This window comes from Callorhinus ursinus, unplaced genomic scaffold, assembly GCF_003265705.2.
Source record: "Callorhinus ursinus isolate GAN/ISIS: 27379988/994484 unplaced genomic scaffold, GSC_fseal_2.0 scaffold19, whole genome shotgun sequence".
NCBI classification, from domain to species: Eukaryota; Metazoa; Chordata; class Mammalia; order Carnivora; family Otariidae; genus Callorhinus; species Callorhinus ursinus.
In genome coordinates this window covers 20,558,115-20,572,465 of record NW_027397081.1, presented here as the reverse complement: position 1 = coordinate 20,572,465, position 14,351 = coordinate 20,558,115, and the positions used below count along the sequence as shown (strand labels likewise).

Below are 14,351 nucleotides of genomic sequence, written 5' to 3'. Positions count from 1 at the left end.
TGCTTTGAATGGAATAGGGGAATGAGCAGCTGGAATGCTGGAGGAGAGTTGATTACTTTTTTTCCTCTCTCTCTCTCTCTCTAAGCCTGGGAGAGGGGGATGCAGGCTAGGAGGAAGAGGTGAGTGGGTATTAGAGATTTGCATTTAGCTAGCATGCAGCTCCCTAGTGGCAGTCAGACCTTGGAAGGGGGGATGGCTGTTCGGAGGTGAGTGGAGATTGGAGAATGAGTGCCACAACCTTGAAATTGTTGGCATGAGTCATCTGATTTGAGTGGAGAGGATCATTTGGGTGAACTTCTGGTGTAGAGCCTGATAAAAGCTCAGGGATGGGGATGGGGGAAAATGGGGCACCTGAAATAAAACTGCTTTGCAGAAAGAGAATGTCTGAGCTTAAGACAAGGATCTAAGTGTTTGCAGGTGCACATTTGTTATGCATAACATGGGGCTGATTTTAGAAACTCCTCAAGACAGAGCCAGGCATGTTATTGAGCTCTGGGGGAAAAATGGCTGTGTGACTGTGAACCGAGAGAGGTGTAGTCCTAGAAGCAAAGCTCCGGACACCCAATGTGTGCAGACAGGAATCCGAACCAACCAGAACATTACAATGCCGCATCGTTGCAGTAGAAGGTAACTGTTAGTTAAACAAGACTCCACCTCCTCTCTATTTTGTTTTGGGAAGGGAACTGCATCTTTGGGTCTAAGACATGAACCTCACAGTTTCTTAAATATTCAAGGGTGAGAAGGTCTCAAAAAGGAGACACCGAACTTTCTAAAAGGGGGCTTGAATGATTCACTGAAGAAAAAAAAAAAGCCATAAGGCCTCTGAGTTTATGACACAGGTATTTACAGTCATGCATTGGGGAAAACTGAGGAAGTTTTAGTATTGATGGGAGAGTATTTATGATGCTATGGTGGCTTTTTTTTTTTCAAATATGTATTCGTCTTATTCTGTGTGGTTCTGGAGAGCAAGATAATAAAAAAGTGTCAGCGGCATGGGTGTAGGAACAGATATTCCCTACTAAATCCCAGCACATGTTTTGGGCTCAATACATTTTTCAATAAATGACTGCATGCCTGCATGACAAATGAAAACATATGGATGAAACTTACAGGGAGGCAGATTTTGGATTCAGCTTATCTTTTTGATAATTTGAGTTATTCAAAAATTAAATGGACTTTGCTTGAAAGGCAGTAAAATTCTCTATCACCAGGAGTGAACCAGGAGCAGAAAGACCATTTTTCAGGGGTGTGATAGAGAATTTATTCATTAGATAATGGTTAGACCACATAACCACTGAGAGTCCTGAAAACTCAGATATGCCAGTTCTATAACTTTAAATCCAGGGGTCTTTATACAGAGACTTGGGAGAAGTATAAATAAGACTCATGAACTCAGAGAAATCTTTAAGAGGCATATGTGTTCAATGGCATGTTTATTAAACAAATGCTCATGACAGATTTTCACAACAGCAACAAATGTTATTTCACTACATCAAATCTCCCTTACTAAGAAAAAAAACAACAATCACAGCGAGGTTGATGGATCTGGATGATTTTTTCATGTTTTTTTTCTGGGGAGCGGGGGAGTAAAACCAGGCTTCTCATTCGTTTTCTGCTCTTTTCTCTTCTTGAGCTTCACTCGATTTCATTTTCTTCACCTCCTCTCTGGCTAAGTGTCCCCGGAAGACTGCTTGGATTTTGAGAGCAGCGTTCTCCTCTTTTTCTTTTTCTTCTTCAGAAGGTTCCTTCATAGAAAGGAGGAAAAGTAAGAGACTTCTTAAATATCCAATATTTTGATGCCATAAAAATAAGTGCATAAATTTAATCAACATAGGGACGTAACAATCGAGATCTGTTGCTTCCTAAGGGAATTTTATATACTGTCACGTTGTGTATGTTCCAAACGGTGAGTGCCAAGATAGCAGGCATTTTGTTTTCTCATTCTTTAATATGTCTGTGCAATAAATGATCAGTGCCAACTTCCCCCCTCAAAATAGCTCCTATTTAACAGTTTCCTGAGCAATGACATTTTTTTTTGGGAAAATAAGTAAGAATCCTTGAAGCATGTAAAAATGTCAAGAAGAGTAAATGTGCTGTTTCAAAATAATCATGATTACATGAAATTAATTTCTTCATTTTTCAATGATTAATCAGAATCATGCATGTAAAGTGGACTGCCAAGGAGAAATCCTTTTAGTCCAAAAATGTCAGTTTTAGGGTGGTTGGCTGAACTTCTGTATATAGTTTGTTTGTTTGTTTTTTAATTAGGGAGGGGGTGCCTGGGTTGCTCACTCCCTTGAGCATGTGGCTCTTGATTTCGGTTCAGGTCATGATCTCAGGGTCCTGGGATCAAGCCCTGCGTTGGGCTTCACGCTCACCAAGGAGTCTGCTTGTCTCTCTGCTCTTCCCCCTGCGCTCCTCTCAAATAAATAAATAAATAAACAAACAAACAAACAAATAAATAAATAAATAAAAATATTTCAAAAGAAATGAAATTTAGGTATAGTTTACCTAAATTACAGACAGTGAAACACACAGATCTTAAGTGTCTAACTCAATAGATAGTTTTTTTTAAAAGATTTTATTTATTTATTCATGAAAGACAGAGAGAGAGAGAGAGAGAGAGAGGCAGAGGGAGAAGGAGGCTCCCAAGGAGCAGGGAGCCCGACGTGGGACTCGATCCCAGAACCCCGGGATCATGACCCGAGCCGAAGGCAGACGCTCAAACATCTGAGCCACCCAGGCACCCTAGTTTGCTTTTTTTTAAGATTTTATTTATTTATTTGTCAGAGAGAGAGAGAGAGCACAAGCAGGGGGAGTGGCAGAGGAAGAGGGAGAAGCAGGTTCCCCACCGAGCAGGGAGCCTGATGGGGGGCTCGATCCCAGGGTCCTGGGATCATGACCCGAGCTGAAGGCAGATGCTTAACTGAGGTGTCCTGGTACATAGTTTTTTTTTTTTTTTTTTTAAAGATTTCATTTATTTATTTGTCAGAGACAAAGAGCAAGCGAGCACAAGCAAGGGGGAGCAGCAGGCAGAGGGAGAAGCAGGCTCCCCGCTGAGCAAGGAGCCCCATGCAGGTGTACCGATACATAGTTTCTGATATATCATTTTAAATTATAACAGTGATACATATACATTTAAAAACTTAAATGCCAAGGCGCCTGGGTGGCTCAGTCCCTTAAGCGTCTGCCTTCGGCTCAGGTCACGATTCCAGGGTCCTGGGATCCAGCCCCATGTCAGGCTCTCTGCTCAGCAGGAGCCTGCTTCTCCCTCTCCCAGCCACTCCCCCAGCTTGTATTCTCTCTCTGTCAAATAAATAAATAAAATCTTAAAAAAAATTAAAAAAATGAAAACTTAAATGTCACTCATAGTGAAAGTTTTCTCCTCCTTTCCAAATCTCCTAAGATGTAACCATTATTATGGATTGAGTATATATAACTTTCCAAAATTTCTCTGTGTAAAAAGTATTCATATGGGTATATACATGGCTTTTTATTTTAAAAATGAGATCATACTAATTATAACGTTCCCAACTACTTTTTCCTTGTAACTATGTATCTTGGTTCTCTTTTCCATATTATTATTCAGTATGTAACTCTGCCCATTCTTCTTCTTTTTTTATGACACCATTGTATTACATTGTACTAATGCAACTTGATTTATCTACTCAGTCTCCTGTCATGGACCTTTGGATTTTTAACACGCCTCAACCCATTAAAAAAACAATGAGGCAAATCTAGCTTTCAAACTTCTCAATGCAAACAGAATGGTATTAAACCCTCTGAGATGATGCCCCAGTATGGGCAAATGGATTATAATGAAGTTGGAAATCAATGAGATCTCAACTCAAAGTCATGAAAAGCTGAGTAACGGCAACTACTAATGATGTAAGGAAATGACTCCCTTTCTTCCCTGACCTCCCATTGCATCTTAATGGCAATGTTAGGCCGATTAGGTTGTATTGATATAATTCTGGAATAATTTGTAAAGGTATAGTATAGGGAAAAGTTATGCCCTCAACTGGGTAGGAGGTAAGGTATTCCTTGAAGGGGATACCTGCTTTGGGTGTCAATTAATGGGTGACTAGCTGGGACATTAAAACATGAAAAGGAACTCAGAAGTTTGGCCTTCAGCACTGTCGAGAGTGAGTTCTTTCTCATTAGGCTTGGTCCTCTTGAGTCTGGACTATGAAGAATATAGATAGTGATATGCTGATAAATGTTTATATATAGACTCTCTAGAAAAAAAGTCTGATTTGCAGTATTGGCCATGATCTTCATACTCCTACCATGGCTGATTTCAAGCTACCAAGCAGACATTATTGATCATGGGTTGTATAGAGATGTCCATAATTGTCTCTTGAGAGCTGGATCTAGCACACTACTGAAAGTAGGTATCTTTGAAGGTGGACCCTACTCAGGTCTTTATTGCTTAGATGTAGGCTGCTAGGCAGGAAGTCATTTTGTAGACAGCAGTGCATGAAAGGTGAATATGACACATGGTGTGAAGCCATTCTGTTTGGTGGTATGTGATTCTCTGTGAGTTTCCTTTTGTTATCTCTGAACCGTTGGCCACTGTGTGGTGGTGAGAGCATCGATTAGTGAAAAATTCTCAAAGTGGAAAGTGAATCTGAAGGATGAAGACCGAGGCGGTGAGTTCTGTCTGTCTTCCCCTTGGGGAGATTTGCCCACCCATTGACAATCTTGGAAAAAAAGATTTTATTTTTAAGGGGAAGAAGGAGTTTTCCTTTATGATAGGCATAGCTAAAAATGATCCACCAGTTAGTTTATCATGATGCTCGTTATCTAGAAAGCAAAATCATAATTTTAGCAATATGGATAACAGACTGGATTCGTATTTGGAGTATAATTTTAAATTGAGTGATGTGATTTTTGTAGGAATCTAATAGTATATGGAAAACATAACTTACTAAGGCTGTGACTGGTGTCTCATCCTCTTTCACAGATGTGTGAGACTTTTCTTTTTCGGACTCACAATTCTCAGGTGATTCATGATCCTGGAAGAGGGGTGACAGGGCCAAACAGGCAATATTCCAAAACAGTAACGTCTTGGATCAAACTGCTTAAAGTCATTAAATATTGCTGTATGTTGTTGAGAAGTAGTAGGAATTAAATACCCACAGATTTTTTTAAAAAAGGGAAGTAGGCTGGAAAAAAAGAGAAATACATGAAAACTCTCAAGGGAATATGCATAAACAAATATGACCAAGGAATCGGTGAAAAATGTTTGATTTTTTTGTTTTTGGAATGTGCGCAACATTATCTCATATGAAAAACAAGCTATTGTCTTATACTAAAAGTTGTTAAGATGCTGTAATGAATCTTGAACAAAGTATAAAAAAGAAGTGCTGTTAGTTTTTAAAATAAGAGCAAAATGTATGCCACTGTGTCCCGTAGTGTGAGGTCAAGTTGACTTTTTAAAGAAGTCTGTAGATTAAAAACCATGTCAAAGAGGTGAGTTCTGCTGTGGGGAACCATTTAAGTAAAAAAGGGAAATCAGCTCTGCCTATTTTGACATGGCTATTGAAATCTTCCACCAAAATAGAGGCATTGCTAATTCACAACCCTATGGGAAGAGTTTCTTTAATCCATAAAACAGAAATTTGAAGACATACAAGCTAATTAAGTAAAGCCTTTAGAATTCAAAAGAGATGAAAAAAAAAACCACCCTGAAATTGCTATGTGACACAAAGATTTAAAACTTTTTGACATTATTCCTTTGATTGAAATAAAACATGAACACAGAGAATCTTGTTAAAAGACTAGATGGAAACAAACTCAACACCCCCATATCTGGCAGGCACAAATGGATGGAACTTCACTTTTGAGCTCATGGAATAAGTGACAGGTATTTCCCCAGGAAATTCCCCAAATCTACTGGGGAACACCACCAAAACTTGAACTTGGCTAATTCCTTTTAATTCTAATATCCGATGGCACTTTGTGGCTAATATATTATCTCAGTTGTCTAGAAGAGTGCTTCTCAGACTTGAATGTACCTACAAGTTACTTTGGGGAGCTTTTTAAAGTTCAGCTTGCAACTTGCAGATCTGGAGTAGGGCCTGAGACAGAATTTCCATCAAGTTCCCAGTTAGTTGATGCCAGTGATGCAGGGTCACACACAGCCTTTCTCAGCCAGTGTGTTCCTCTTCTGGACACAGAACACAGAATGATTTGAGTGACTATTCTCTCAATTCTCTCAAGGATGGTACATAATTAGAGTCATTCTAGGAACAAAGGAGGGACACTGATTCCTTACATGCAATGAGCGCCTTTGGCTTAGGGCTTAATTATTTTGAGGAACCTTGGCTGAAAAAGGCTGATTCTAAGAATGCTGCTAAAGAGAAGGTAGGTTCAGTCTCTGAACAGATTAGCTTTGTAGAAAAAACTCTACCATTATGAATTTAAATTCTAATCAGGCTTTTGCAAGATGTCAATGATGATGAAACAACTGGATAAATGGTGTTTTATGAAATGCCATTCATTAATTCAACAAATATTTATTGAGGATCTGCTATTGCTAAGCATTGTGATACCCAATACAATTTGAAGAATGAATGAGAGTAATTATTCTGTAACTTTCAAGTACATTCTTCCTGTTGATCACCTTTCAATTTCAGCTAAGCATCTGTTCACGATTCAGATACTTTAGAAAAAAATTTCTTATCAGAAAAAACAGCACAATTAAAAAGGTTTAATAAGATATTTGTGATGCCTTTCATGATGTTCATGATTCTCGGGAGATTGCAATATTCTCTGTTTTGGAGACAGGGAGAAGAAAATAACCAAATCCATGAGTTTCATGGGACCATACCTTGAATGCATGGTTGTTAAAGAAGCGGTCATCTACCTTAGTCCCCCATTCTGCTGGGTCAAAGTTGGTTTCTAAATAATAAAAATATAATAATTTCAGACTTATTTTGAGTCCATTAAAGTAAATCCAGAATAGTAACACAAAACAAGTTTTCTTTTTCAAACCACAGGTTCTTTACTGCCAGCTGAAAATCTTATTATGTACATAGCCTAACACCGTAAACATAACCAGTGATCACAGAATATATGATGATGAATTAAACATTAGATGAGCTCTTGGGGATATTTAGAAAGGCAGTAAAGAAACATAATTGCTGCCTTCATAGAATTTATAATAAAATGGGAGAGAGAGAGAGAACAAATGCCAATACTTAAATATAAATACAGAAACTCATAAACATGCGTCAGTAAACACAGGAAAATGTATAAATGCTAAATAGCAAGGAAATTTGGAAAAGTAAAGAATGGGAGAGGTTTTTAAAAAATGAGGCATATTATGTAGTCAGTAGACATAGACAGGAAGAAGTATTTATATTCAAGCAGAATTTTTCTTTAACTTTTCATTATAAACAATTTCAAACTTAGAAAGTAGAGAGAATAATATAACAAATTCTCATGTGCACATTACTCAGATTCAACAATTATAAAATCATGATTTATCTTATTTTATCTGTAACTTCACTCAATTTCCCACTCTTTCTTCTGATTATTTTCAAGCCAGTTCCAGGCACCCTATTGTTTTATCTACAAATAGTTATTTTAGTGTATATCTCTAAGATATAAAGCCACAATACCATTATCACATCTAAAAATACTAACAATAATGCCTTAATATCAGCTATCCAAATTTCCCCTATTGTCTAATATATTTTTTGCTTATTTTTTTTACTGTTGATTTGTTCAAATCAAAGCCCAAACAGTGGGCACACACAGCCTTTTGTTATGCCTTTCCCATCTCTTTTAATTGAAAGGATTTTCACCTATCTCCCAGCCCACATTTTTTCCTTGCAATGTTTTTGTTGAGGAAATTGGATCATTTTTCCTTTGGAGTTTTCCACAGTTTAGATATTTCTGATTCCATTCCCGTGATGACTTTTAACAAGTTCCTTTGCTTTTGAATTTCCTGTAGCTGATTCAGGATTTATTTATTTATTTATTTATTTGGCAAGCGTACTTTATAGATAGTGCAGTGTAACTGTCAGGATATACATAATATCTGGTTGTCTCTCTTTTTATAATCTTTAAGGGCCCATTGATGATGATTGCTTAGATCACTGAATCTATTGAATCTGAGTAATGTGCGCATGAGAATTTGTTATATTATTCTCTCTACTTTCTAAGTCTGATGAATTGAAGAAAACTTCTGCTTGAATATAAATACTTCTTCCTGTCTATGTCTACTGACTACATAATATGCCTCATTTTTTAAAAACCTCTCCCATTCTTTACTTTTCCAAACTTCCTTGCTATTTAGCATTTATACGTTTTCCTGTGTTTACTGACACATGTTTATGAGTTTCTGTATTTATATTTAAGGGGTTGCAAAATGGCAATGTTCTTATTTGATCAGTACTTCTTTATTTCTGGAATAATCAGTAAAGAAAAACTTAACCCATACCAACTATTGGTTACCCTGACATACAGTTCGTACAGAAAAGGCAGGTTAAAGGTTTGATTCTTTCCCTTTATTGACCAGTTTACAGAATAATCAGTTGGTGCCTTAGGATCCTCTTAAGGAGGTTTTGTTTGTTTGTTTGTTTTGATCATTATGAACAAATGAATATTTAAGAAATTGGATCCATTATATTTATTATTCTTCTCAATGTTTATCTAATTGTCCAGAATGGGCCATTAGGAGCTCATTCAGGTGTTCAGATGTTCTTTAGTCCTTTGGAAACAGCTCTAGTAATCTTTGATGGTTTCCTTATTTTCTGGTATGGTAAGATGTTAAGGCTTAACTTGAATATTTCCTGACCAATTCACAGAATTAGGTAGTTCTCTAAGAAGCAATGGTTCCTGGGAAATGGTAGCTAGAGGCCACAGTCTAGAGGCTAGGTGCTCACCGGTACTGGGTGGTTGGTCATTGCTTTGTGGCCTTTTAAAATATGATAGAGTTAGAAAACATTTTTTTTTTATTTTTAAAGAGAAAATATATCATTGAGGTCACACTGATATTTTTCTGTTCAAATTTAGGATTACAGGATTTTATTAACTTCCTTCATTTTTATATGTTTGTCATTTTTCTTATCCTAAAAATCTTATTCCTAATAACAGTAAGATAGTGACCTATTTGCTATGTCCTACCGTGTATAAAAACTATAATTATACTATAATTATAATTATACTATTATGTTATGAACAATGATTACTGAAAACAATTCAAGACTTTTTAACTTCATTTTGTCTTTAGGCTATATCCACTAGGGATGTACAGTCAAATTACTGTGTTATAAAGTCACTTGAAATAATTCTTTCCTGTGTGGTTATATTTACCCGTTCAATACTAGCTAGGTTTGTTTGTTTCACTTTGCTTCTAAACTTTAGAGCTTGCTTAACAATTTTAAAATTTATTTCCGCTTTAGGGGTGCCTGGGTGGCTCAGTCTTTGTCTGCCTTCGGCTCAGGTCATGATCCCAGGGTCCTGGGATCGAGCCCCACATCGGGCTCCCTGCTCGGCGGGAACCCTGCTTCTCCCTCCCCCACTCCCCCTGCTTGTGTTCCCTCTCTTGCTGTGTCTCTCTCTGTCAAATAAATAAAATCTGTAAAAAAAAAAATGTATTTCCACTTTAAACTATGTTAAACATTTATGATTTTGAAATCAAGATATATTCAGAGAAGTCTAGCTTCTGTCCTGTTCCCTCCACTCTTGTTACTTCTCCTTCAGATGTAAATGTAAATTTTTAAAAGACTTATTTTTCCATTTAAAAATATAAACGAATATCTATATATTCGTATTCACACCCCTTTGTTAGATAATTAGTAGCATGCTAAGTATACTTTTTTCTTTTTGTTAAAGATTGTATTTATTTATTTGAGAGAGAGAGAGAGAGAGAGACAGAGACAGCGTGAGAGCACGCGCATGAGTGGGGTGAAGGGCAGAGGGAGAAACAGGCTCCCCACTGAGCAGGGAGCCTGATGCAGAGCTTGATCCCAGGACTCCGGGGTCATGACCTGAGCTGAAGGTAGATGCTTAACCCACTGAGCCACCCAGGCGCCCCTAAACATACTTTTTTCCTACCTTACTTTTTTCACCTAATATATCCTGACGATCACTCCGTAGCAACATATAGAGATCTTCCTCATTCCGGTTTTGTTCATTTGTTTTACGGTTGTATATAATTCCACTGTGTGAATGTCCTCTAGTTTATTTAACAAATCCCCTATGATGGATATTTGGATTGTTTCCTCAAATAATGAAGCAATGAAAAGGGTAGAAGTTGAATTTCTATGTCAAATTCTCTTCCTTGGTGTTATATCATTTTGTGCCTCCTCCAGCAATGTATATGACTGTTATTTCCTCTCTAGCCTTGTTGGAATAAATTGGCAAACTTTTGGCTTTTTGCCAGTCTGATGGGGGGTGGGGGTTGGGGGTTGGTAGTGGTCCTTACTGTAGTTTTGATTTGGGCTTCTGTTGTTATGGGTTAGTTTTAGTATGTTCTCATATGTTAAGGGCCATTTGCATTTTTTGTGTGTTTTGCTCGTATCTCTTGACCGTTGTTTTATATAAGGTTATTAGGTTTTTCTTCAGTATTTTTACAAGCCTTTAGTTACTATGTTTATTAACTCATTGTGATATAAATTACAAATATTTTTCCTCAGTTTGTCATTTGTGGTTTCATTTTTCTTATGGTGATTTTGTCATGTAAAAGCTTACTTTTACGCAGTCAATCTTATCAGTCTTTTTCCCTAATTGCTTTTGAATTTTTATTTATTTATTTATTTATTTAAAGATTTTATGTATTTATTTGACAGAGAGAGGGAAAGAGCATAAGCAGGGGGAGCAGCAGAAGGAGAGGAAGAAGCAGGCCCCTTTCCGAGGAGGGAGCCTGATGCCGGACTCGATCCCAGGACCCTGGGATCATGACCTGAGCCGAAGGCAGATGCTTAACCATCTGAGCCACCCAGGCGCCCTCGAGTTTTTAAATAATTATAGCTACTTAGCTAGCAAAATTTTTTCCTCTTTTATATTACAGAGAAATTAATCCATGTTTCCATCTAGTATTTATATGGTTTCATGAAAAAAAAAATAATTTAAATCTTCAGTCAATTTGGAACTTACCCGGGTGTATGATATAAGGAATAGATCCAATTTTATTTTTTTCCATCTTTATCTCAACATCATTTAATAAAAAGTCTACCTTTTCCCTAGTGATTTCATATACTACTTATATCAAATGCTAACACGTTTTCTGTCAGACAAATCAAAATTAGGACTAATAATTACCTATGAAGAATGCTGGCCAGGGAATTCTTGCATTGTGTGAGAGACAGGGCTAGCGGACTTTTCTCTTCCCTTTTGGAGAGACTACATTCTGATACTTGTATCAGTTGGATAATTCGCCTTTGGTTTGCATGAGTGGAAATGGGTATGGTGCTTCAAATTTTTTCAAATAGTTTTGTCTAGTTTTTATTAGTTAGAGACTAGTATTCTGAGACCATTAATCTGAATCACCAATTTCTTTAAAAATCATGATCCACTAACAATGACTCAAATGTTTTTGTAATGGGACATTTCTGAGATCTAAAATTAAATAAATGACTAAAGAACTTTTACTCATGACTTTGTAAAATTAATGTTATAATAACAAAGTTAAATTAACGTTCATTATAATTCACTTCTTACCCTAAAAGATTTCTCTTAATAGCTTTTTAGTGGCACATAAGTTTCAAATTGTGCAACAAATATTCACACTGACTGGATATGGAAAAGACCAGCAACATTCAGGAAATTGGGAGAGATTCTGAGCTCTGCCAGGGTTGAGCAAAGAAGACAAGATGGTGGAGCTGTGCAGTGTGTATCGGAGTTGCTTCAATTCAAACCTTGTGGTAGGTTTCCTTCTTCTGGAAAATGATTTGAAATCAAATGCTTGCTTACTTGTAGTTATTTCTAGTCACCTTTACCACTTTGTTGGAATACTGCAGTCAAAAGTAATGATAGAAACAGTTTATACAAAATGGTTGTTCTAGTCAAGAAGGGGTTTTTAAATAGAAATGTATAGCTGTAATAATTCCCATTTTGACTGCTGTATCAGGTCTTAATAGTTATGAACCTTCAAGGCTGGGAATTTGGACATTTTATTTCTGGAAGTGAAGAAACTGCTTTGGCTCTCAGCCAAAGAGTCACTGTTAGTATGAATCTGGGCAGGATGGGACCTTGGGAGAATAGAGAAAAGATATAAATTACCTTCTCAAGCGGGAATTTCATTTTTTATTTTTTAAGTAGGCTCCACACTCTGGGTGGAGCCCAATGTGGGGCTTGAGTTCATGACCCCAAGACCAAGACCTGAGCCAAAATCAAGAGTCAGATGCTTAACTGACTGAGCCACCCAGGCACCCCTGGAATTTCACTTTAAAAGCAGTGTTTCTCTGTGACTTTTTGCAGACTAGTTTCATATACCCCAGCAAATACTAATCTATTTAATGTAAGGAGCATAGAATTATTTTTTTACAACACTTATAATACTTTCAAGTAAGAAGAGTCACCATGTAAAGAAAACCACAAACTCCTCCCAGGAGGACTAGACAGTCAAATGCCTGGCATGCACTGGAACAGCCTGTTGGAAAATGGAGAGTTAGACTGGATGATCTCTTGAGATTTCCTTCCACCCAGTGTGTCCATGAAGAATATAATGAAGAACGTCTGTGTAATCAACCAGTAATCTTCAATAATGTGAAATAACGTGATTTAAGAGAACCCGTCATAAAGGCACATGTTTTTAATAGCAGGAACTGTTACTTGAAGCTTCCTGCCTCACAAAGACTTTCTATGGAATGAGGATGGTCTTAAGCCAGTTTCACCATAACCAAATGCTTAGTCTCTTACTTTAAAAAAAAAAATGTCTATTTAAAAAAAGCTTACTCTCTCGTTTCTCTAGAAGATTTTCAAAATATGCTGCTGCAAAAGCTGGTATATTTTCTGGTTGCTCCCTCAGAATCTCGCGTGTCAGCCCTTCAAGAAGATTCCCAAATCCTTGTGGAATTCGGTAGTGGGTGTTGGAGAATGGAATCGACATCTCCTTGGAAGGAACTGCCTATTGTACCTAGAGATTCATTAGAGAGTACTGTCTTTAAATTTGTCCAATTATATTTATATAATCACAATGATGACAACAAATTAGTCCTGAGCCCCACATTTTCTGGACTTCAATTCTTTACCCTGAACACAACCCCAATCCATCATTTCTTCGAGTTTTGAACTCTCCATTATTAATTAGAATCTTACAAATACAGACTCATTTACTAGGCCAAGTCATTTTTTTAAATTACAAAAATCACAGATTTTTCACTATAACACGAAGTACTTTCTCTCTCTGTCCCTCTTGCCTTTAAAAGGTGAGGGTAATTTCTGCTATCCCACAGAAACTCAGGGAGAAGCATTGTTAAAAATTCATCATAAATCGCTGAGAAGACACTGTTTGGGGTCTAAAATTTAAAAAAATTGAATTAAGAACTAATCTTGGTTCTAGAAATTACTCTAATTTGTTGAACGAGTAAGTTTAACACTTAAGTCTTGCCCTTCGCTTCCACGTCGGAAGCATGACGTACAATGCCCCGAAGCACTTACATACTCTGAAAGGGGCAGCAGGGTTAGAGGGGGGGTGGAGGCAAATTCGTGATTTTGCAGTCCTAGAGTCCAAGATTTGGGGATTCTTGTGTTTTCTGGTTTTGTCTTGACCAGGTCTTATCTTTCTGTCTTGGAAGACAAGGGCTGGATTAAGGATAGCTGTCAAGGAGCGGGCTGAGCCGCTGAGTATGCAAACGACACTCAGGGACCTGGTCTTTTTGTGAAGGTGTCGATATTTTGACAAGTCCACAAGCCGTGGGAGGGGTCTAGGTGAGGGACTAGATGGTTTAATGAGGCCCAATGTGTGGAGGATGTTTTCCTCTTTTTGAGGGAACAGGAGATGAGGCATTGAGTCATTCTAGGGTTGTGAGAAGGACGGGTAACACCCTGAACCAATCAGGACAGTGGAGGGCGGTTGGAGGGGGAACCCCGGTCTAATGCGCGGCGGGACGTCGAGGATCTGGGATTTCAGACTCTCGCAGAATGGGCTGCCTTGGCGCCCAATCTGCCCTCGCGATCCCGGACTGTGTCTGGGATCCTGAGAGAATGCTAGAGGCCAAGGAAGAAGGCGAGGTCTCGGATTTGGGGAGGAAGTGGGGTAAACCGCCTCACCTCTTCGTTGTCTCAGAGCTGGTGCCGACAGTTCCAGTTGTTATTTCTCGTTGCTGGGTAACCTTTTTTTTTTTTTAAATTCAACTACGGCGGCCGGGAAGCGCAGAGGCACTTCTGTTGTC

General features: G+C 37.8%; 1 protein-coding gene across 1 annotated transcript; it reads right to left on the bottom strand.

Moving 5' to 3' along the window:
• Positions 1–1,416: 1,416 nt before the first annotated feature.
• On the bottom strand, positions 1,417–14,341 carry SPA17 (sperm autoantigenic protein 17). The gene is made up of 5 exons (XM_025893666.2): positions 14,230–14,341; positions 12,913–13,093; positions 6,836–6,906; positions 4,932–5,018; positions 1,417–1,745 (listed from the first exon to the last, which is right to left on the bottom strand). The coding sequence occupies exons 2-5, from the start codon at positions 13,064–13,066 to the stop codon at positions 1,602–1,604; spliced, it is 456 nt and encodes a 151-aa protein (XP_025749451.1). The 5' UTR covers positions 13,067–13,093; positions 14,230–14,341; the 3' UTR covers positions 1,417–1,601.
• Between the last annotated feature and the right edge of the window lie 10 nt (positions 14,342–14,351).